The sequence below is a fragment of the Chanodichthys erythropterus genome, chromosome 3, assembly GCF_024489055.1.
Source record: "Chanodichthys erythropterus isolate Z2021 chromosome 3, ASM2448905v1, whole genome shotgun sequence".
NCBI lineage: Eukaryota > Metazoa > Chordata > Actinopteri > Cypriniformes > Xenocyprididae > Chanodichthys > Chanodichthys erythropterus.
In genome coordinates this window covers 69,640,915-69,666,790 of record NC_090223.1, presented here as the reverse complement: position 1 = coordinate 69,666,790, position 25,876 = coordinate 69,640,915, and the positions used below count along the sequence as shown (strand labels likewise).

General features: G+C 37.7%; 1 protein-coding gene and 1 pseudogene across 1 annotated transcript in view; one reads left to right on the top strand and one right to left on the bottom strand.

Moving 5' to 3' along the window:
* LOC137005681 (uncharacterized) overlaps positions 1-14,167 on the bottom strand; it is a 1,355,627-nt gene extending 1,341,460 nt beyond the window's left edge. The window contains exons 1-2 of the mRNA XM_067366462.1: positions 13,716-14,167; positions 10,222-11,064 (exon numbers count right to left, since the gene is read on the bottom strand). Of these exons, the coding sequence (XP_067222563.1) occupies positions 10,222-11,064; positions 13,716-13,836 (964 nt within the window). The 5' untranslated portion in view covers positions 13,837-14,167. The remainder of the gene's footprint in view (positions 1-10,221; positions 11,065-13,715) is intronic.
* LOC137005890 (zinc finger protein 721-like) overlaps positions 1-25,876 on the top strand; it is a 271,315-nt pseudogene that overhangs the window by 158,795 nt on the left and 86,644 nt on the right.

Sequence of the window (25,876 nt, the reverse complement as noted above, 5' to 3'; positions counted from 1 at the left end):
CAAAAAAAAATTTTAATCTGCGCATACATGTTTCTGTGAAATACACGTTAGGTTGCACAGAAGAAAGCCGATATATGACATACTGATATAGCAGCAGTTATTTTGTTGAATGAACTGATGATGATGTCACTGGCTGAGATTTGATTGACCAATCAGCTGAAAGGGGCGTGTAATGACCGCCCACATGTGGAAAACGAGTTTCGAAGTCATGTTTCCGTTTTCTATCTGTGACCCGAAAAAAAAATCCAAAATCTCATTTTTTTTTTTTTTTAAACAAACTAAACAACGGGAAACAACCATTTTCTCATATCTGCATATTTCATTTCAAATTGGAAAACAAACTATCAAAACGTACATGGACCGAATTGGATTTACTCAGTAGGCTATATAAAGTGTAAAAGTATGTTAAACCACCTTTTCTTTAAAATATTGTATAACACAATTTACTATTTTTTTCCCCTCACATATGAGAGTATTTATAATGCAAGAACACAAATTGAGCCTGGTCACGTGTCTACCAAGCGCGCCAAACGTGATCACAGAAAGAGCTTCCCAGAGACATTAAACACTGAATATTAACACATTAACCTGAACAATTAAACATTTTATAACCCAAAAATAATTAATAAAAACTCTAGTTAGATATAATGATCACTGGAGCATATTTAGGTAATTTTCCTCATACATTAAGAAAAACATCAGCTAATCACATTCACCACTTTTCATTCATCATGCATTGTAATAGTGCAATCAGTGTTCTATAGTTAATGGTTTCTCTTTTAATTTCGGTGTTTTTACCTGTAAAAACAGGGTAAAACTAAAAGATTAGGAGAGTCGCGTCTTCCTCTGATGATATGAGGGAGCACGCACAGTTCATCAGTTCACAGTTCTGTTTAAAAAATAAATACATTTCTGGTTATTATTTAATTATTTAAGTCTTTACAAGGTAGATTAGTATTTTATAATACAACAAAAAGAACCTTAAACAGTGGCCTTCTTTTGGAGAATACACAGAATGCAAAGTAAATGTTTCAAAGGGATTAAACACACGCAGTGTCAGAAAGGTAAAGTAGTTGCCTGCTGTTTTTACAGGGGTAACCCTGGAAGCCGCTATTTACCGAATACATTTTCATTCAGCGTCTCCTTCACTTGTTCTGGCGATTTTGCTCCTCGTCCATTTTGGGGTTGTTCACAGAGTGCACGACCTGTTTGACCTTTGATATTCGCAAATTTAGGGACCGTCTCTAAAGTTAAGTCTGACATTGGTATGCACGTTTCTAACTTCAATAACATTAAGAAGAGAACACTTTACAGTCATAAAACCAACTGTAGTGTTCATCTATATGTCAGCTATGATGCACACCTTTCATATTTTTGATATTTATAAAAATACACTGTCAAATCATGTGCAAAAATTAATAGTGCAATAGGCAAATGATTGAATGAGTTTGTTTATTTCATAAATTAGTATTTTTCATTTATTTATTCTCTCAAACTATCAGTTATGCGGGGGGCGCTCGAGAGCACCGCATGGAGTGGACGTAGTTTTGAGAGTCTCCTCCACTAATCTCGGAAAATTAGTTTTTTTTTTTTATCATAAACAAATCAAAACAATATCTCATCAAGCCTGAAGTCAAGATGACGAAACCTAAAGCAAAAAAAGGGGACCAATCGACCAACATGGACGAGCAATTGGTCGAGAAGCAAACACTGACTGAACAAGTGGCTAATGCTACTCCTAGCGACGACACCGCGGCCTTATCCCCTATTTTGGCGGCTATCCAAGCATCGATCCAAGCCATGGACAAGTCGATGAACGACAGATTTAACTCCATTGAAAATACTTTATCGCACATGCAAACATCACTCCTCGAAACTAATTCCCGCATCTCCGAATTGGAGGGCGCTAGAACCGAACATGAGAGCCGCATCTCCGTGCTAGAGACTCTTTGCCAGGATATTGCTGCGGCCAACAAAGCCCTACACGTTAAGCTCGATGACCTGGAGGGTCGCTCCCGCCGGCAAAATATAAAAATAACAGGGCTACAAGAGAAAGTTGAAAACAATCAACCCACTGAATATGTGGAAAAGCTGATTCCGGCTCTCTTGGGAGCTCAAAACTTTCCATCTGGGGTGAAAGTGGATCGCGCCCATCGCATTGGACCTCTGCCAGCCAAAGGAGGACGCCCCCGGACGTTAATAGCAAGAATCCATCACTACCCCGTGAAAGAACTAATCCTGAGGCTGTCCCGACAACAATCACCCTTACAGTTTGAAGGTATGCGGATCTCCATATATCCTGATTTGACAGCGGAAGTAATGTCTCAGCGCCGAAACTTTGATGGAGTTAAAAAGAAATTAAAGGATGCTGGTGTCAGATATGGTCTGCTGTTCCCCGCGCGTCTTATCGTCACTCACGGATCGGAAAAGAGAATCTTCGATTCAGTCGCGGATGCTGAAGCATTTGCCAATACAATCACTGCCGCATCTTGACTTTTTAATGCACGCGCATCTGATTTAGACAATTTTCGCAGTTGCTCTATGCAAATGGAGCCTGGATAATGTGAGTACGCTTCTGTTCCTGCAGTCATACAGACTGACGTCCCGGGCTTTCTGATGTGGAAAGCCGATGATGGATGTAAATTGGCGCTCTCACTAAGACTAAGAGCACTGATTTTCTATTGAAATTATCTTTTTGTGGGATTATGGTCCTGAGTCCTGACATGTTCATAAGATAGCTTTGGCCTCGTGCCAATGTTCGAAACTATTTGTTTTGTTAATCTTAAGTGTCGAGAGTGGAGGAGGAGCCGTTTTCACCGGACAGTTAAGCTCGTTTCAGCTCGTTTCCTCCTTAGCAGCCTTGTAGCTCCACAGTTCATATATGGGGTTTGTTTTTTCTACTCCACTTCGTTTGGGGAAGCGGATGAGAGGGAAAGGGAGGGCGTTGGGGGGTTTTCTTCTTCATGATCATGTGTTAAGTGTTATATGTTTTGTCCTGTTTACTGTAATAACTTCAGTTCCACACAGTCATTACAACAATACTCAAGTTAATTTACATTGGTATATAATATGAGATCTTCAGACTGTAATGTTACCCTAGCCAGTTGGAACGTACGAGGCGTTAATAACCGGGCTAAAAGATTTAAAGTCTTTTCTTATTTGAAGTCAATCTCTGCTGATATAATTTTTTTGCAAGAGACACACATTAAACATAATGAACAAGGGCTCCTTAGATGTAACTGGGTTTCACAGGTGTTCCAATCTACGTTCTCTTGTAGAGCCAGAGGAGTGGCCATTTTATTCCGCAAAACAATTCCTTTTAAGCATATATCTACTATTTGTGATCCTAATGGTCGATATGTGATAGTTTCTGGTCTCATTTTTTCTGTACATATCACGCTATTGAATATATATGGACCAAATTATGACGACCCATCTTTCTTCCGTGAAGTTTTTAATCTCCTGCCCAATCTGTCAAACACTTATCTAATAATTGGTGGTGACTTTAACCTGGTTTTAGATCCCATTTTGGACAGAACTCCTGTCCGTTCTGTGGGTCACCTTCCAAATTCCACCACCACTCTAAACGAATTAATGAACTCACTTGATTTAGTTGATATTTGGAGGTTAAAGCATCCGTCTGACAGGCAATATACCTTTTTCTCCCACGTTCATAATTCATATTCTAGAATAGATTTTTTCCTGGTCGACTTTAAGGTTGCCTCATGTGTAACTGCAATGAAACACCACAATAGAATAATTTCAGACCATTCTGCGGTGACCATTTCTCTTGACCTTTTTGAAATAAAGCCTAATTATAGCTGGCGATTCAACCCTACACTACTTCTTGATTCCCATTTTTCCCAGCGTGTCATAGAATGGTTAGATGACTATCTTGTGTTTAATGATACAGGGGATGTGTCTGATTCAATGCTGTGGGAGTCACTTAAGGCGGTATTGAGAGGGCACATCATAGCATATGAATCCGGGTTAAAAAAACAAAGGAAAGCACGCCTGTCAGTAATTGAATCTTCTCTTAATCAACTTGAACATTTACATGCAGACACTGCGGACCCTGACGTGCTCAAAGAGATCACAACATTAAAGCTAGAGTATAATTCAATCCTTTCTAATCAAGTAAATAATATGCTATTAAGAATAAAACAAAAACAGCTTGAACTAGGGGACAAACCGGACAGGCTGCTCGCACGTCAGCTGAGAAGCATCCAAGCTAATAGAGCTATCCATCAAATTAGGAAAAAGGATGGGACCCTAGTGACAAACCCCAGAGACATCAATGAGTGTTTCAAAGAATTTTATGAAGCTTTATATGAATCTCGGACTTCCGTTGCCCCTACAGCCCTTTCTTGCTTCCTTCAATCACTACATCTCCCTAAAATAGATGATGCAGAACGAGACGCCCTTAATGCAGAAATAACTTTAGATGAAGTATTTCAAGCCATCACATCATTTCCCAGCGGTAAAGCCCCTGGGCCCGACGGCTTTGGAATTGAATTTTACAAGAAATATTCTCAGAAACTTGCTCCCCTGCTACTGAGATTATTCAACCATTCTATTGACGGTCAAGAATTTCCACAATCAATGTGCGATGCCAACATTTCCTTAATTCTTAAAAAAGGGAAAGAGGAAACGGATCCATCATCATATCGCCCCATAGCCCTTCTGAATTCAGATCTTAAAATTTTCACTAAGATTCTTGCAAACAGATTAAATAAATGTATAACAAAACTTATTCATTCTGATCAGATCGGTTTCATCCCAGGGCACTTTTCCTTTTTTAATGTGAGACGCTTAATGAACATTCTATATTCTAAGCATGATTCTCTTTCGAATGTTGCCATCTTATCTCTGGACGCTGAAAAGGCATTCGACCAAATCGAATGGAATTACATTTTTTCAGTGCTCCAGGAGTTTAACCTCGGAGAATCATTCTCTCTATGGGTGAAAATGCTTTATGCTAAACCCAGGGCCTCAGTGCTCACTAATTTTGATAAATCATCACAATTCACACTGCATAGAGGCACAAGGCAGGGGTGTCCACTTTCACCCCTGCTTTTTGCCATTGCTATAGAACCCCTCGCGGCTGCTATAAAAAGTAACCCACTTATCTTATCTCCCAAGATAGGTCAATTAGACCATCATATATCTCTCTATGCTGACGACATTATTCTTTACCTTGTTAATCCAGAGTGGTCTATCCCACCCCTATTAGATTTGTTGGAGACTTTTGGAAAGTTCTCTGGTTACTCTATAAATTGGCAAAAGAGTGAATTTATGCCTGTAACAGACAATATTGACCCAGGCTTTATACAAAACCTACCTTTTAAAATTGCAGTGGACAGTTTTAAATATTTGGGGGTCACTATACCAAAAAATGCAAAGGATATATACAAATTAAATTACTTAACTATGCTAGAGAGCTTGAAACGTAATATAGAAAGTTGGAGGACCTTCCCACTGTCCATGGTAGGGCGCGTGAATGCAATCAAGATGGTGACACTGCCCAGATTTTTGTACCTTTTTCAAAACCTGCCAGTTTCCCTGCCCAAAAGTTTTTTTAAAGCCTTGGATTCGATTATATTGCCATTTGTGTGGGGCTTTAAAGCGCACCGTATTTCTAAACTACATGTAAGTAAACCAAGGTCACTGGGCGGATTAGGCCTTCCAAATTTCCAGCATTATTATTGGGCTGCAAACTGCAGAGCCTTATCATATTGGAAAAAATCTCACCTTGCAGGGCCTGTAGGTGACATTCCATCTTGGCTTGCCATAGAACAGAGTGTTACAAACCACTCTCTTTCCTCTCTGCTTTTTGCGGCACCTGCGCCACTCATAACAGTGGCTAGCACAAACTTCATACTTTCCAGCTCTTTCAAAATATGGTGTCAGATCCGGAAAGCGTTTAAGTTGCCATCTACTGCTCTATCATGTCCTATTGCTTGCAATCATACCTTTAAGCCATCACTCACAGACTCCACATTTTCGGTCTGGTCCAGTAAAGGAATGGTCACCGTGAGAGACTTATATGTGGACGGTAAATTTGCCACATTTTCCCAGCTCAAAGAGAAATTTGATCTTCCACCATCACATTTTTTTAGATACCTACAGCTGAGAAATTATGTTCGCACATCTTTCTCAAACTTTGAACTACTCACAGACGAAAATGAGATATATAATTTACTTTCTGCCTCTCCTGATGCCCCTAATTTGATTTCCCGTTTTATGGCTGTCCTCACTAGACAGCTCAACATATCTACCTCACATCTGAAAGATTCCTGGGAAAAGGATTTAGGTATTCATATAACTGACGAGGACTGGTTAGAATCTATCAAGGTCATAAATACATGTTCTATTAATTCAAGGCACCAACTAATTCAATATAAAGTATTACATAGGCTTCATTACTCTAGGGTTAAGCTTAACAAATTTTACCCTTCAGTTTCCTCTACCTGTAACAAATGTGAATCTGCTGAGGGCTCTCTGGGACATCTCTTTTGGTTCTGTCCGAAACTTTTTGAGTTTTGGAGCGAAATTTTTAGATTCTATTCTGAGGCATATTCTTGTGATCTCTCTCCTGACCCAGCTGTTGCTGTTTTCGGCTGGTCTGACTCTCTTCATGGTATCAACCGTCAAACTCAAAAAGCTATCCAATATGGAATGGTGGTAGCTAAAAAAATTATCCTTTGTCTATGGAAAAAGGCATCAAAACCACTTTTTAAATCTTGGCTCTCTGAACTTTCTGCCACTTTGCATTTGGAGAGACTCAGACACAACCTCTCTGGCAATATTGCTGGCTTTGAGGCCACCTGGGAACCCTTTCTTAAACATCTATCAAATGTCAAGGATAACAGTTTAAAGGTCTGACCCATTTATTATTCACATGATCACCATATTGCCCTTGTACACTGGCCTAGAAATGTATAACATTATAGGAAATATGTATAAAACTGAAGGAACTGATGTAACTCGAGGTTGAAAAATCATTCAAAATGTTTTTTTTTTTTTTTTTCTTCCGTTTCTTGTCATTGTCTCTTTGTAATGTTCTATGTTGTCTTAATGCCAAAATAAAAACATAATATTCAAAAAAAGAAAAAATTATTGATATAAAAAAATTATGCTGACTACTCTTTCATATAAAACAATAGAGAGATTTAAATTTTGTAAGACACTTTTTGTCAAGAAACACAGTATGCGTGGAGGCGTGAATATGCATAAATAATGGGCCATTCTCACCTGAGAAGACAAAAGAATCACATAATAATGACCTGAAATGACTTGCATATTAATGAGGCCTTTCAGTCAGGTAGGCTGTGAAAAAATGTCTCAGCTCATCATAAACAGCAATACTGTGAAATATTATTACAATTTAAAATAATAGTATTCTATTATATTCTTTAAAAATAGAAATTTTATTTTGATTTTAGAAAATAATGAATCAAAGCTTAACCCTCTGCAGTCTGAGGCTGATTTGGGGCTTGGAGAAGTTTTGACATGCTCTGACATTTGTGCTTTTTTCAGTTGTTCATAAACATATTAATGACAAAAGTGTCATTACACTGTATTCAGCACAAACTAGGCTACAATAATATTTGAGGAACATGTATGTACATGTTTGTGTTTTTGAAGGAATAATGTTTATGCATGGTTATTGAAAAAACAAAAAACTTAAGTCACTTAAATAAGGCCAAAAAATATATATTAAATCTGTGTTCATAAGAGTTTTTGCTTCAGAATGAAGTAAAATTATCCTTCCTACTCCTTCATATAAAACAATAGGGAGATGAAAATTTTCTAAGACACTTTTGGTCAAGAAACACAGTATGCATGGAGGCGTGAATCCTCATGTATAATGGGTGATTCTCACCTGAGAAGACAAAAGAATTGAATAATAATGACCTGAAATGACTTGCATATTAATGAGGCCTTTCAGTCAGGTACACTGTGAAAAAACCCTCTGTGATCATGCTGATAACAGGATTAAAGTCCACTCAGGACGAAAAAAAAACATGATTTTTGTGATCTCATGCATGCACGTATTATTGCACATGATATGAAGAAAATTTTGTATAGGCCTATGTTAAATTACAGTACCAGTCAAAAGATTGAACACATTATAATGCCATTATAATGTTTTTAAAAGAAGTCTCAAGTCTCTAACCAAATAGTGGTTTTCTATTTTAATATACTTTGAAATATAATGTATTTCTGTGATGCAAAGCGTCTGAACATTCCTACCTCTAGGGCATTTCATATAGGCTACTATATTTGTTATATTATAGAGCCTAAATGTTGATGTGCAGTTGACAAACTATACATCATTAAAAAGATCTAAGACTCAAGCTTCACATTTTGACTCTTAAAATCTTATATTGACCATAATTTCTTAATATGCTTAAAAGCATACACATTTGGAGAAATATTGAAGGATTCTCATATGTTTATATCAATTTTCTATACAGAGGAGTAATATGTATTATTCTATATTTATTGTCATCATTATGAGTGCTGGATGCTGTGTTTTTAATTCATACTTGCAGCCGGAGGGCGCTCTGCCCCTTTTGTCCACAAATGCCTCAGTAAAAGAAGAGGCATATCATGTGACAATCAAGGAACTAACAGAGGCAAGAGATCACTAAATATGACTATTCAAAACACTTTTGAAGACAATAAATACACGATTGAGATGATGAATACATGTATTGACTGAATTTGCGTCTGAATAGCGCTGGCTCCGTGGGCGTGGTCGCATTATCGGATAATGAGCTGAATCACAGATTTCTGACATGGCTCTCTTTTCATGCAGATTACATAAACACAGAAGGTTTGTTTTCGATTTGACTTACATGATTTAAAACCTGACATCTTAACGTTTTTTTAGACATAAGTGTAATTTTTTTGTCATTAGTATTCACTAAGTTACAGTTCATTTTCTGAGAACTATCAGATTGGACTTTGTTCAGAGGGAGACGAGAGATCGCGCATCACGTTAGTTTTCTTTATTTTACAAAAAGCACAACATTTTGTTTTTACTCTGAGTGTACACAAATGAAAGAAGATATTCCACAGATTAAAATGGTGTATAACTCTTAATTGTATGTGCAACATTGAATTTTGAGTCTCTTTCACACTGATAAGAAAAAAACCACAGTGGTATCGCCGGCGATACCCTCAGACCTCAGAGTGTTAAAAGCATGCACATTTGGAGAAATATTGATGGATTCTTATATATTTATGTCAAATTTCTATACTTAGAAGTAATATTTATTGTCATCACTGTGAGTGCTGGATGCTGTGTTTTTAATTCATACTTGCAGCCGGAGGGCACTCTCTGTGCACATTTAGTCCACAAATTATTCTAATGAAGAAGAGGACATTTCAGAAATGGTGTTTTTAATTCATACTTGCAGCCGGAGGGCGCTCTATACACCTTTAGGCCACAAATTCATATAAAGAAGAAAAGGAACTAGGAACTAACTGCATGTCTTCTAGAGATCACTAACCATGGCTTTAACATCCAAATAAAACACTTCTCAAGACAATAAATACACGATTGAGATGATGAATACATGTATCGCCTCTGAATTTGCCTCTGAATAGCGCCTGCTCCGTGGGCGTGGCCGCATTAGCGGATAATGAGCTGAATCACGGACTTCTGACACGGCTCTCTTTTCATACAGATTACATAAACACAGAATGTTTGTTTTCGATTGGACTTACACGATTTAAAACTTGACATTTCAACGTTTCTTTAGATGTAAGTGCCATTTTTTTTCATTAGTATTCACTAAGTTACAGTTCATTTTCTGAGAACTATCAGATTGGAGTTCGTTCAGAGGGAGACGAGAGATCACGCATCATGTTAGTTTTCTTTATTTTACAAAAGCACAACATTTTGTTTTTACTTTGAGTGTACACAAATAAAAGAAGGCATTCTATAGTTTCATTTGATATATTACTTATGTCTCTATGACAAGAAATGACGGAGTAATTTAAGTCTGTTTTGCTGCAATGTGAAAAAAATCCTACAAAATGCGCCGGCGCGTTTTCAGACCTCAGGGAGTTAAGGCTTTTCTCCAATGTGAGTTCTCATGTGGTCTATAAGGTGTCCTCTTTGACGGAAGCTCTTTCCACATTGTTGGCAGGTATAAGGCTTTTCTCCAGTGTGAATTCTCATGTGGTCTATAAGCTGTCCTCTTTGACTGAAACTCTTTCCACATTGTTGGCAGGTGTAAGGCTTTTCTCCAGTGTGAGTTCTCATGTGGACTTTAAGGTTTTCATTTCTAATGAAACTCTTTCCACACTGTTGGCAGGTGAATGGGCTCTCTCCAGTGTGAGTTCTCATGTGGACTGTAAGGTGTCCTTTTTGACTGAAACTCTTTCCACACTGTTGGCAGGTGAAAGGCTTTTCTCCAGTGTGAATTCTCATGTGTTGCCTGAGGGTTTTTAGCCGTGTGAAGCCATTCCCGCACAGAGTGCAGGTGTAACGCTTCTCTCCAGTGTGAGTGCTCATGTGGGCTGAAAGGTTTTCATTTCTAATGAAACTCTTTCCACACTGTTGACAGGTGTAAGGCTTTTCTCCAGTGTGAATTCTCATGTGGAGTTTAAGGTTTTCATTTCTAATGAAACTCTTTCCACACTCTTGACAGGTATAAGGCTTTTCTCCAGTGTGAATTCTCATGTGGACTTTAAGTTTTTCATTTATAATGAAACTCTTTCCACACTGTTGGCATGGGAAGGGTTTCTCTCCAGTATGAATTCTCATGTGGACTATAAGGCGTTTTTTATGTATGAAACTCTTTCCACACTCTTGGCAAGTGAAGGCTCTCTCTCTTGTGTGAACTCTCAAGTGGACTTGAAAGTTTCTATGTTGATCAAAAGTCTTTCCACACTGTTGGCAGGTGAAATAACTTTTAGTTCCAGTCTTTTGAGCTCCTTTTTGTAAGGAAAATTTTGTTGATTTTTCTTCACTCATTAAATTATAATGTTCTTTCTCTTCTTCCCTTTCATTAAGTTCATGACTCCCCTCTTTCGGTGCCATCAGGTCTAGGGTAAAAATAGACAAAAAAACAATTTAGACATTTAAAGCATCAAAATCAACAACATGTATGATCTATACCCTATCCAATCGTATGGATCAGGAATGGGCAGCTTTGGTACATGAGGGCCACTGTTTTGCAGAGTTAAGTTTCATCCCTAATCAAATACACCTGCCCTTAATTTTCAAGCATTCCTGAAGACTTAAGGCTGATTTATACTTCTGTGTTGTGAGTACCCCGCGTGGCCTAGGATGTAGCCTGACGTGCACCCCTTCCAAAATGTTACATGTTTATTCTAAAGTATTGTTTAATGTAAAACGTGCTGAAGATTAGCAAACAAGTTATCAATTTATTAAAATGATTAGTTATTTCCCCACAAAAGCTGTTTAATCAGCATAGTGAAGCCTCTCATTCATTGACATCCATTCAAAAAACAGCCTCTGGTCTTCCCCTGTACCACAGGGGGGGCGGAGCGTCTCCAGGAACAGGTTTGGTCATTCCTGCTCAAGCTTCAACTCATCAGCTCTGATATTCTAATCTGAGACTGATGGATATTTCAAATAAATCTAAAAAGTGTCCTAAAACTAGCTCCTAAATCTGTGAAACATTACGAGTAGTCAAGAGGAATCCTAAATCACTAAGACCAAATCACAAACAGTCCTAATCCACCTAAAGACACTGAACAACATTGAGACAATAGCGTTAGAGCCTTGGGTGCTGAACCTTTCCTTCATAAATGCAATACATTTTATAGATTAATAAATAAATCATATTATTAATTTTTATTAATAAAATTAAGGCCCTTAAAAGGTATTAAAAAGTCTTAATCACGATTTTATGAGGTATTAAATTTTGTTCAAGCTTTGTCAAAAGAGTTTGACTCCAAAAAGTATTCATATTTATTTTCATCCCCATAATAACTATAAAAAAATCCAGCATTCTCGGTCAGTGAGATCAGCTCAGTGTCTCAATACTGCGGTGAATCAACACTCACTGAACTCAAACAAAGGAATTTCTTATATTTTCCAAGTTAATGTTTCCGGACTCTGACAAAGCTAATACATATACCTGTGGCAAGGACAAAACTAGTTACATCATGAGATTGTTAATGTACATTTTAATAAACCTTGCTTTAATTTATTCTTTTGAGCTTTGTTTCTTCCGAGCTTATCTGAGCTGTGGTTGTATGGTTGTGCTCTATAGATTTATTTGCAAACTACAACTGTTTATTAAGATAAAGGTTTGTTGCTGATTAGAACTTGAAGTGCGATGAGGTCTTAAAATATTTTGAGAAGGTCTTCAAAAGGTCTTCAAATTAACTTCAGGATTCCTGCATATACCCTGATTTGAGTGTGTTGAAAATGTGTGTGTTATAACATGCATTCGCTCGGCGGCTGCTGTGAGACACTGTTACACACTGCTGTAAGACAGATCGATTTTATAATATCATATTAAATGCTGGATGGCTTGTGTTGATAAATGACATACAATTCATTTAAAACGTATTGTATGATGAGAAAATGCTGTATTACTGTTACTACAAATAAAGCTGCATCTGATTGTTATGTTAGCTAGTTGACAAAATAGTGTTTTTCTCTGAGGCATGGTAAAGCATGGTACTCAAAAAAAACCAAGAAAATTAGATTCAAACAATAAGACTAAATATGTTAAGCTATTTAAGACCAAATCGTTTTCTGCCTATGAACATATAAAAAAGTTGTTCCCTTGTCTATTAAAACATGTGATTTATTAAAGCATCTTTGGCGTTTCCATGGTTTCTACAAAATAAAACCGGAAACCGAAGGTAATGCGGGTATGATGCCATTGACAGGCGACTCCTCACACGTCCCGGAGCCTTGGTTAAGATTGCAATTTTCTCACGATTTACAAATAATTGGAAACATTTGGGATATAAACAAAATATATAACAGTTTTTTGGATATTTTACTGCAAAAATATTACATATTGCATCGTTAACCCTTCACAGATTTGAAAGATGTTACATCTGTGTGACCATAAATGTCTAAGTAGGCCTAGCCTGTTTTAGTGTTGTTTCCACTTTTATAAGAAAATTCAAGTGATCGCGCCGGCACCTCGCGCACACACAACATATATCAGTTTTAGTAACTTGACATCGCAGCCTGTTAATTGTAAAAATAACATACATTCAACCAAATATGTAAAAATTTATAGTAGTATGTGTACAATAAAAGTGTTTAAATAATATAGTTTAGCCTCCAAATCGTGAAAATTAAAACATTTGGAATTATGCCAAATTACAGGTTATAACGCCGGTTTCTGTTTCAGTTTAGCTTTAAATGAATTTGTTTTGGCTTAACATTTATATATTATTTTTTTCATAATTAAAATAGTAGTGGTGCCCCCAAAATATACAAATATACCCGTGAGACTTATGACTGATTTTGTGGTCCAGGATCAGATTTAATGAAAACAATGAATTTAAAGTGATGTACACATTACAACATTTACTCACTATAGTAATGAGTTAATAATGCTTAATTACAAGTAACCAAACCGACTGAGAGCATTCGCACACTTTTCTGTAAGATTATACTTCTGTATATTCTCTATTTCTGTAGAGCTGGACATTTTAATAATGATCAAATAAATGAGTTCAGCTGTGAGAATAAAACCAACCTGTTTGTTCCTCAGTTTCTTCATGTTTCACTCTGAATGTTTCTTCAATCTTCATGTCTTCAGTCTCATCCTTAATAAACTCAATCTTTATGTCTTCAGTTTCATCTTTAATAGACTCCATCTTTAGGTCTCCAGTCTCCTCTTTAATAAACTCAGATCTTCATGTCATCAGTCTCTTTTTTAAACGCCATCTTTAAGAAGAGAATAATTTACATTGTTATTGGTCTAACGACCCGGTTAGACAAAAATTATCTAAAAAATGAATAAACTTCATATTTAGGCATTTATAACTGATGAAAACATGATTAGTTAGTTTGTTAGTGTTTGTTGTTCTCGTTCATGTTCACTGTTTGAGCAGCACGAGTCGTGATTCACTGAATCATTTCTCAAAGTCTTTGACTCAATTGACTCGGAGTTGAAAAGTTCAGTTTCTCCATCATTACTCTCCAGAGACTGAACTCTGTTAAGAGAAATGAGACGCAGGTTTACGGTTTCTCATCAGTGGATTTGTTTTACTCACACAAATATCCTTCATTACACTTAGATAAAGAATCACAATGTTACATTAGTAAATAAACTAATTTCAAATTGTTTGTAAAAATATTTAAACCTAGACTGTTTCTATCGAATAAATCAGCTTAAATTCTTAAAACAAACCTTTCTTCAGCAGAATCACAGCAGATGCAGGAGCTCGGCGCAGTCTTATGACGTCATGTCGTCACTCCAAAATAAAAGTCCTGTACAGACGCTGCATTGTTTACAATCACAGAAGTGCACCGAGTGTTTTACCAGTTAATATTTGTATTAAAATTAAAACAGTGAGAAATATGATACAAACAATCATGGTAAAAAAGGTTGTATGAGTTCATAAAGCAGAGTTCATTCATGTGTCTGAATTGAAACACATTAAAGGTTAAAGTCATATTTATTCAATTCAATTCACATTTATTTGTATAGTGCTTTTCACAATACATATTGTTTCAAAGCAGCTTTACACAGAATGCATGTCAACATCACAATTTAAAGAATGCAGTAAGCAAATAATTTAGGCAATTAATTTACAAACACTGTTAGCAGTTTAACTGAAGGTAGAAAGCAATTAGCTCCTGGAAAAATGAATTACATATTAACAATAATTAGGAGAGAAAGGATATATAGAAATTGTGCAATGTGCTTGTTGATCCAGATGATTGCGTCTTCTGAAGTCCTTGAAGGAGTTGGCACCGTCTCTTCACAGGTCATCTGAGGTCTTCTTAATAGGCTGGATCCAAACTGAAGCTGATGTCCTCTCTAGTCACGTGTGTCCCGAGGTAAAACAGAAAAGCAAAAGGAGAACAATTAGCGTAGCTGCTGTTCATAACATTAAGCAAAGATAGTCATGTGCAATTGATCTGGTATGAGATGCATTATGTGAATGTTTGGCTAAAGAGATGCGTCTTTAATCTAGATTTAAACTGGGTGAGCGAGTCTGAGCCCCGAACATTATAAGGAAGGCTATTCCAGAGTTTAGGAGCCAAATGTGAAAACGCTCTCCCTCCTTTAGTGGATTTAGATATCCTAGGTACAACCAGAAGTCCAGAGTTTTGTGATCTTAAGGAGCGTGAAGGATTGTAGGGCGATAGAAGATCGGTTAAGTACACAGGAGCTAAACCATTTAGAGCCTTATAGGTCATTAGCAATACTTTATAATCGATACAGAACTTAATGGGTAACCAGTGTAGAGATGATAAAATTGGTGTTATATGATCATATTTTCTTGACCTGGTAAGAACTCTAGCAGCTGCATTTTGTACTAATTGTAGCTTGTTAGATACACATCCGAATTCTCACCTCGTTCAATTGAGACATAACCAAATGTGTTTATGAGAATACTTGCTAAGGGGTATTTTGACTGACATAATGTGTGTATGTGACCATCCAAGTGCACTGAGGACATGAAAGAGAAATCAATTTGGAGTTCACTAACTATCTGAAATGCACCTCTCTCTCTGCGCGAGCTTTCTATGTGCGTCTGTGCGCACCGATAACAGTGTGGCGTGTGATACTGAATTAAATCCTCTTTTGCCTCTTCTAGCGCTGGAATGGTTTTATATCTGTGTAAACTAGCAAGACAAAACACATGCAAATTACAACCTTTTACTCTGTTGCATTAAACTTTGATTGATCCATTGATCCGCGAATCACATGCATGCCGAACCGTGGGGCTTGGTCCGTACGGATCAACAACGATCTGTTTAACCACTAATAGATAGATAGATAGATAGATAGATAGATAGATAGATAGATAGATGTCAGAGCTTCAAGCACCACTGTATATCCAGAATTATGACTGCTGGCCTCATATTTGGATCACAGATTTGATCATTTCTGAATACATAAATTAATTACAGTTTTATGCACTGTATTTTGAAGAGTTTTAGGTCACCATTCACTGGCATTGTATGAACCCACAGAGCTAAGATAACACATTCTGCAGAAAAAGAGTGAATATACAATGAGAACATTTTCCTTAATATTCCTGTCTGCTTTGACATGAGCTTGCCCAACTGCATTTGAAGACATATGTGGCCCTGGACCACAAAACCAGTCATGAAAGCTGACTAAAGCTCTCAAGTGATGGTTTGTTAGGATTGGACAATATTTGGCCAAAATACAAATATTTGAGAATCTGGAACCTGGGATGCAGAAAAGTTGTCCAAATGAAGTCTTTAGCAATGCATATCCACTCACAAAAATACATTTTTAATATATTTATGGTAGGAAATTTACAAAATATCTTAATGGCACATGATCTTTAATTAATATCCTAATGATTTTTGGCCTAAAAGAAAAATAGCTCATTTTGACCCATACAAAGTAGTGCTAGTTGTGTTCCTGGTTAATTTGTAAATGCAACATGGTCAGTCTTTGTGTATTTTACCTCAGATCACCCACCCGTTTTTTTCAACATATACGGCTGGTATTATTATTGTCTGAATGTGATCCAAAGGGAAAAAGCACTAAATACAGAGATGAATTGAGTTTAGTGAAGCAACAATCCCCAAAAAGCAGTGGTTAGAACAGCTAAGGGTGACGTTAAGCATAGCAAGAAGCAGAGTTACTGCATGTACCTGGAAACATTTCATGAAAGAAACAAGCAGCAAAAAAAAAAAAAAAAAATCCTAAATAATTATTTTGCCAAGCAACATAAAAAGTTGCAGTGGCGCACATATACCTGCGATACTGAATTTAATAAGGTCACAGATAAAGGTTTAAAGAGTATTTTCACAATCTTCCAATGCCAAACAAAATCAAGGATTAAAATATCTGTAAGTGGAGTTTTAAAAGACTCGTGATCAGATTATATTAATACTATTTGTTAAAAGGACCTTTGAAGTAAATTGGAGATTTACATAGTAAATCCTGAAAAGCCAAAGAAATAAACTTACAGTTCACAGTGATGAACATGCTCTTGTATCTCTGGTAATGGATCAGTCTTGCTGCAATACAAACAGACCACTGGCGGCCCATTTCCAGATACTTGTCCTACAGCAACCTGCCAAAAACATTCACAACTTACAAAGGCTTCAGTACTACAAATCTGCAGTGATAGTGTTAAAAGGGACTGTTCAGCCAAAAATGAAAATTTATCATTAAATTCCTCTCTTGCTGTCTGTGGCCTAAAGGATACAATTGTTCCCTACTCCCCAAAATAATATTATCATTTATAATATTGCCCACATCCCACATTTACTGGGAATCAGCAATAACATGAATCTAATTATGGGTCACTAACTCAATCTCTGAGCACAGCTGTATGAAAAGAAGCACTTGGGTATTCTGCAAAATATCATACATTCATGAAACTGTTCAATTGTCATTTTATAGAAATTTTTTAAACACTTATTGAGATCTTTTTGAAGGGCTCTGACATAAATCTTAGCTGCTCCTATTCCTGCTTAGCCTGACTACGTCAGACTTCCTACTTCCGCTCAATTTCATTTCGCTTCTGTACTCAGTCTGAGACAGCGTCAGAGCTTTCTGTTTGCACCCGGCCTGGAAACAGCCGGGCCAATCAACGAACAGAGGGCGGGCTGAGAGCCGTGACGTAGATGCTAAGCGCCGAGTTTTACATTGTAGGTTAGAGAAATCAAAAACCGAAACGACCGCGGAAATGGGAAACGAGACACGGGATGCAATTCGCTCTGTTATGGAGAACATTCAACTCTTTTCCAAACTGAAGCCAGAACAAGAAGAGTGTTTGATAAACATTTGTTTTATAATGTGTTTACAACAGGTTTACAGTGGAAGTTCAATCATAGATTTGAGTTCGATGCATGATGTCTGTGCTTCGATGCGGCTGTACAGGCACATAACATACGTCATAACTAAACGTTAAATCTGATTGGCTTATGGGTAACCAATGATTTTAAACTTCAGACAATCGCCCCCTAGCGAGAGAGAAAACACTTCTCTATTATGCCATTCCAGACTCTGTCTACGAAGCAAAGTGAAGTAGCAGAGTCTGGTATTACCAGGCTAATTCCTGCTGCATCAGATCATAGGTATTCAGGAGAATGTTTGTCCTGGTGCAGCCTCTGGTTTTTACCAGCTCAAAGCCACACCCTCACCTGGCTTAGGTTACACATTCACATGCAGAACATTACTTTACATTATCAAACAGAATGTGTACTTGTAACTACAGATGCACTGATGTATCGACCCTAAAATGACACTTTTTGATCAATTTTAAACCATATAAGCTAAAAGTGAAATGTCAATACATGAGACCAGAGTTAATCATTGAGTTGCCCATGCCTTTACCAGTGGTCCGTATACTGGTAGTTGACCAGGAAGCAAGTCACATTGAATAGCTCCTTCCACACACAGAAAGTGGTATGTCTCTGTCAAAAAGTTTGTTCTCTTTCACCCTCCTGATGCTCCTCTCCTCATGGACCCTTAGACGTGCAATGGATTGAGTCTGCCTGACGTCATCTCTACTCATTTGGGTGTTTCTTGGGAGAAAGGCAGGCCGGTAAACCTTGCATGGAGCCAGATTGTCTACAAGGAACCCTTTGTCCATCATGATTACTATGTCCGGTGTGAGTAGGTTTGCGATGCCAGACAGCTTGAAGATCTCACGGTCACTCATGGAATCAGCATAAAGACCAGACACAAATGTAAAGGCACCATGGGGTGCCATGCCGATCATGGCCGTGAATGTAGCATGAGATTTGTACGTGGAAAATACCTCACTCTGCAACAGGAGAGAGGATGGAGTCTGGCAGAATATTTCAGTGCAGTCAAGCACCTCTTGTGTATCAGGAAAAGCTGAAAACTCTGGTGGAAGATGAGTTTTGACAGTTTCTCTTGGGATCCACAGACGTTGGCTTCCAAGCAGGTTGAATAGGAAGTGAGTCCAGCTGGCAATAATCTTGCTGGCTGTGGTGCGGTGAATGTCAAACCGTTCTGCTAGATCCCTGAGAGGCAGACCCACTGACAGATGCATGAGGGACAACAGGAGCTCATCTATGGGTTGAAGTTTCTGTGAAAAAAAACCCAAAGTGTTAGGCCTAGATACTGTTATACACAGTGGTGGGATGTAACTATTACACCACTGTTTTTTACTATTTGAACATTTACTCAAGTACTATTTCATGGTTCACAAATGTGTGGATTTGCTGCTATTCCCACATTGAGTACTTTAAATACATAAAGTAAAATTTTCTGATCATACTTATATACTTTTATTTACAGGTGTGAAACGACATGAGGGTGAGTAATTAATGACAGAAATTTCATTTGAGTGAACTAACCCTTTAAAAAAACATACTGAATGCAGAAAGAGTATGGTGGTATTAGTACTTTTACTTAAAGTCTCTGAATACTTCCTCCACCACTAGTGTTTCTACACTGTAGTTTTACTACATTCATTAAAGTAAAATATACTTTTAAAGTACTTCTTCAAACACTGATAATGCATTATTATTATTGGTCACGTGCATACCATTGTTGGTTGAGAAAACTCAGAGCTGCTGGCAGAGGCTGCCTAGGTGTTGGTGACCTGCACTTGGTGTTGACTGCAGGCTCCACTAGTTTCCAAAAGACCTGGAAATGTTTGTATGAGGCAAACCTAAGAATATACAGTAATGACGCCATCTTGTGCACCTAGTCCATTGTTTTAGCTGTTTCATACACATTGACATTAATATGCACAATTATAAATTAAACACTAGGCTTACCCATTTTGTAAAAATATAAGTTCTAAAAAATGTCAATAATCTAAAAGTTAAATAATCTAATGAATTGCTACATCATTTGAATTTAATATATTGTTCTAATTTAACAAATGAAAACTCATTTCAATTTAGTTATACAAGTTTTTGAAATAAAGCACATTTAATAAAAAAAAATAAGTTTTTTTAAACTAACCTACACCATACAATCAAAAAACTTGCAGTTAAGTACATTTCTGTGAAATTATGGACAAAGAAAAATATATGAATTTTGATTTCATTTATTAGCATCCATGAACAAAAAAAAAGCCTTTTGAATCCAGCAAACAATCAAGATATAGAAACAAGTTTAGTCAAATTTAAACAAACTCAAATACATCTTATATCAAAGCAATACAAGTAAAAGCAAGTACGATTTAGTTATTTATATTTAGTTAAACTTTAGCTTACTTTTTTTCAGAACACTCGACTTTCATCATTGCAACGACGGAGTCATCTTGCATTTGAAATGTATGAGACTCTGAGTCAAGAGAGTGTTCTTCCATATCTTCAGAATCTTGTAATAGGTGCATCACGCCTTCGGATTCAAGATACTCTTGAATCTTCGGCACCTGTGAAGACGCAGAAACTGGCTGATGCAGTTGGTTCATAAGTAGACAATCTTTGGAGCATGTTGCATCTCTCGCAGCGATGGTTCTTGGACTTGTCTTTAAAGCTCTGTTGCCAACATTTGCAGTGACCACATCGCCGCAAGATCTTTACTTCGACCCTTTTCACCGTCCCGGACAGGGCATCAACGCGATGTTCGACTAGGATGAGTGCACTCAAGCCTTACAAAGCGGCCACTTCTTGCACCTCATTCTGCCTGGTGTTGATGTAAAAATCACCCCTGAACTCCTGGTAGAAAGATTTGAGAGCCTGTACATCTTACCCAGTTGAATGGCACTGATATGCGTATCCCACAATTGTGCTTTAATTTTTCTGGTTGCATCTTCCAGATAGCATGTCTGCATTTCTAAAATGTTTTCGTAATAAGATACGGATTCTTTAGTTGTGCTTATGAACGCAGCACGTGCTACCAAGACGCCAACCTGAAATGTATAAAGAAGCACAAAAGAGTCCATTAGGTTGTTGCCATTGAACAATTCACTTAAAGTACCAAAAAAAGCTACAGAAAAAAAAAAAGGTTACCGGATTCTTTGAGCCCATTTGAAGAATTTCAGCCACAGTTTTTGGGGATCTCAATGGTGGTTCTTTTCGTGGGAAATCAACCTTTTCCACAACCAGGACGTCTGTGTATCGGCTGCACCGGACATTGTAGCCCTCAGATATGCTCATAGAATATAAACCTAACAGATCACTCAGATCATCAGGATCAAGTCATTTAGAAATACCCAGGGTTCACTCAAAGCAAGGAGAGTCTGCTTTTAGCTGTTACGCCAGCTGCAGCTGGAACCAGCTTCCAGAAGAGATCAGGTGTGCTCCAACAGTAGCCACATTCAAATCCAGACCAAAACACACCTTTTTATCTATGCATTTGCTGATTGAGCACTGTGCTATGTCCAAACTGTTTTATACGTATTATCTTTTTATTCTTTTAATTCCTTTTCCTATTTTTATTTCATTTTCAATGTATTTTATATCTTTTATGTATCATCTTGTTATTCTGACTTTTAATGCATTTTAAATATAGCTGTCTGGTTGAAAGAACTGGGAGAATTAGGAAGAAAGTGATTAGGTTAAAATTTGGTAAATTTGGATAAGGGGACAAACCATGGGGAAATTTAAGATGTAGTGCATGGTTAAGATATCTCTGGATTACAGTCAGGACACTTTCCAAAGGGGGAAATTTCCAGAGGGGGAATTTGAACTGTGTTGCATAGATAATATATCTCCAGAAAGGGGATTAGGGCTGTGTGGTGCAGTTTGAGGTGTCTTGGCAAAAGGGGAGATTGAAACTTTGTTTATCAGTTTGAAGTCCCTTAACAGATAGCAGTCCTGTCGTGTGAGGAAGATCCATTTAGATCCGCTCTGATGGACGACAACAACAACAAAATCCCTAAGACTTCCTAGCTCATCCATCCAGATAGCAAAATTCTCTGTTTTTACTGTTATTTCTATTCCTTATGTTCTATTTTTATTATTATTCTTTATGAAAAGCACTTTGAATTACCATACAAATAAATTTGCCTTGCTTTGACTAGGCCTAGGCTACTACAGCAATATAAGGCCTAAGCTTAAATCCGCATTGCCTTGTATTTTTAACCTAACAATATTATAAATAGGCTTAACAGAAAAGGTTCAAGTCAAGACCTCAATTTACTGTACAAAAGTAATCACTACTCAATGGAAATATAAAATTGATATTTATGTGGCAATATCAAATGGAGAGGGATGTTAATCACCATTTAAATTTGATCCGACTACACCACCCTGGTGGGAGGCCAGGGAAAATAACTCCCAATAAGACACACAGTTAAGTTTCACCAACTGAAGGCAAGGAATTAAGAGAGACACAAGTACCGATAGAAAAATAGACTCTATTATAAAAATCACAGCAATGATCAAAATACCTGTCAATTTAATGGCCCAATGAAAAAGAATGAAAACCAGGACATTTTCATCACTTTATAAAAAACAACCAGAATGGCCAGGACAGGACGTGAAAACAGGACGTTTGGTCACCCTAACATATAATAAACACACCATGTGCCTGTAAACAATGTTAGAGTGAACACAGCCGCTCAGCAGCTTATAACAAACAAACAGGGCTGTGTGCATACATTTCATTGATACTGTGTGAGAGAGAGAGAGAGTGTGTATGATGCCCAGTAAACTTTTGTCATGGTACTCCTGTGACAATCTGAGTGTCAGTGATATAATATAGACGCCTAATGTGCCTGTAAACAATGTTTGAGTCACAGCCGCTCAACAGCTTCAGTAACAAACAGGGCTGCGCATATGTCTGTGTTTCATTGATACACAGTGAGAGAGAGAGAGAGAGAGAGAGAGAGAGAGAGAGAGAGAGTGTGTGTGTGTGTGTGTGTGTGTGTGTGTGTGTGTGTGTGTGTGTGTGTGTGTGTGTGTGTGTGTGTGTTGCCCTGTAAACCTTTGTCGTGGTACTTCTGTGACAATCTGAGTGTCTGTGACATAAAATAAACACACCATGTGCCCGTGAACGCTGTTTGAGTGAATGTAAATGACAGCTCAGCAGCCTATGAAAACAAACAGCTGCGGCACATGTCCGTGTTTTATTGATACGTTGGCATTATTGTGCTTATTTACCCTATACACTTTTGTTGTGGTACTTCTATGACAATCTGAGTGTCAGAGAACATATAATAAACACACCATGTGCCTGTAAACAATGTTAGAGTTGCTAGTTGTGCAAAAGTATTGACAGCTGTTTATCCAGCTCGCCTCTCTCTGTGTTGGCGCGAGAGGCCGATTTGAAATTTTGAATCTGGCAGTTATGTGACGTCGCTGAACGTTCGAAATCCCATATGTGGTACCGTACGCCCAGGGGCACAGAAACAAAAATCCCATATATGGGACCATAACGCTCAAAGGGTTAATCTTAATCTTTCTGGGCCCTCCTCACATGAGTGCCCTGGGTACTCTACCTCCAGTCCGACACCCCTGCACTATAAAAAAAATTATTTAATTTAAACATTTGAGTTAATACAATGAAGGAACTTGGTTTAATAAATAGAAACTCAAAATATTATTATATCTGAACCACATACATTTAAAAAATGTTGTGATAAATCATAAAAATAGCACAATGTGGCATATTTTGTAAGACTGATGCCAGAGTGCCTGGACCAAAAGGGCTACTCTTTGAGAAAACAAAGAAAATTACCATTGGAACTCTCTCTTGGAAAATAGCATCCCCACCCGAGACGCAGTCACACTGAGTCAATCACACCTCAGCATCTGCCTTAATCTACATTTCACTCCCTTCACCCTCTCCCCCCATCTCTTCTCTCTACATACAGAGATGACCTAGAATTCACCCAAAATCTATCTGGTTTAATGTGAACAATCATCAAAGAATGCTATACAATGTTTGGTATCGTTTGAAATGTCTCAGTGCAACTGGTACAACGGTCTCGTCTACATAAAGGTAAACCAAAGGTATTAAAGGTTTTAAGAGTTTTAGAGATACTTTGGTTGCAATCATGGGTGTGTCCCTTTCCCAAGGTTTTGATCTCCAATTACCTCCTGTTTCACAGCAAAGTGCGAACCCCTGAGGTCTGTGACCCTAGTCAATGCAAATTCTGATTGTAAGTTCATGCCCCACATTGGGGGATGTTTTGTCTTGGTCTGAGTATTTAAAGAAATGTTGCAAAAGGCTCAGGGCGACTCTGTATTCAGATGAAGCCCACATTGATGAGTGTCCAGGACACTCAGCAGTGTGTATTTTCCTAATGTCAGGTATGCATCTTACTCTTTTTCTGAGCATTTGATGTTTGGTATTGATCACCTTTGAATTGATTATGTAATTGGCGTGATACATTTACCTGACTAATAAATTGTCACATTTGATTTTATTCTGACTTACTCTGAAATTATTGACTTCAGTAGATTACGATGTATCCATTGTTACCGCAAATCTGCGTCAGGTTAGTAACGGACTAAAGTCCAGTTGAGTGGAGCATAGGGCACACTAACTGTGATTTTAGAGCTCCGACTAACGCTTGGCATTGGTTCAAGTGTACTTAGACTGTAAAGGCTAAAAAGGGAATTTCCGTTTAGGCAACAAATGTTGATCGACCAACCTAAATAGGGTGAGCCTTACCTCTGTTTATTGTAATGTTACTCTAGCTAAGTGTACATGAGAAATCATGGCATAACCAAACCAAAGCTATTATAAGAGAAGTAATATTGGTCGGCTTATCTGTAGTAGTGGTTGTGACCTCTGACTAGAGTTAGTGTTACTCTAATTCAAGTGTATACAGATCTATGGGGACTAAACAAATACTTTTAGAGAAAGCAAGCATGAGAGCGGCACTCTATTAGTGTAGTCAATTACCTCTGTCTAGTGACCAAGACTGACGAGTTTGTGATCGTGGGCCCGCATATTAATGAATGGCCAGTGTGAGGACCCTGTGCGACACTGAGAACCGAATGAACGAGAACAATAAGAGTAAAGAGTTAAATAGAATATTCAAATGTAAAGCTAAATTATTATACAAATAACCAATAATCAATTGACATTCTAAACTAAATTCGAGGTCATAATAACATGGAGTCAGATAAAAGAATATTTGGAATTAAACTACTGTTACGAATGGGAGGCTCAGGCAGGAGATCCAAGTGCAGCGTTTTATTAAGAATGAGAATGGTCGTACAGGCAGGGTCAATCAGGAACAAACAGGAGCAGCAAAGGACAGGCAGGGTCGTAGCCAGGGTACAGGCGGTAGGTCACAAGGCAGGCAGATATCACTCACAGGTTGGTATACAAAGCAAGGATCAGGACAGGCAGCAACGGATCAAAAACAGGAACAGACAAGGTCGAGAACAGCCAGGCAAACAGGGAATGATGGTGCGTTCAAGTCTTCCTGGGAAGTTCGTATTTACGAGGTGGGAAATCGTGTGTACGACGGTAGGTGCGTTCAAGTCACTTTCGTCGGAGTATGATGGCGGTGTGCCTTCTCTAAATTAATTACACAAAATAACAACACTTCTGCTTCTAGAAAATGTAGAGCAAATAATGTACATTAGTTGTATGTTGCTTTTTTATGTTTTTTAATTAATGTATGAAGCTGTTGTAAACTTTATTGTTGCATATTACATTTTTATATTGTGATGCTATTGTATTTTTTGCTGGGAATCAGCTTACTTTGTTGTAAATAGAAAAGCCTGACAATTCACTGCTAAATACCTGTAATATTGTGGTATTTCGCCATGTTTCTGACTGACACGCCCCCAACTCGTACAGAT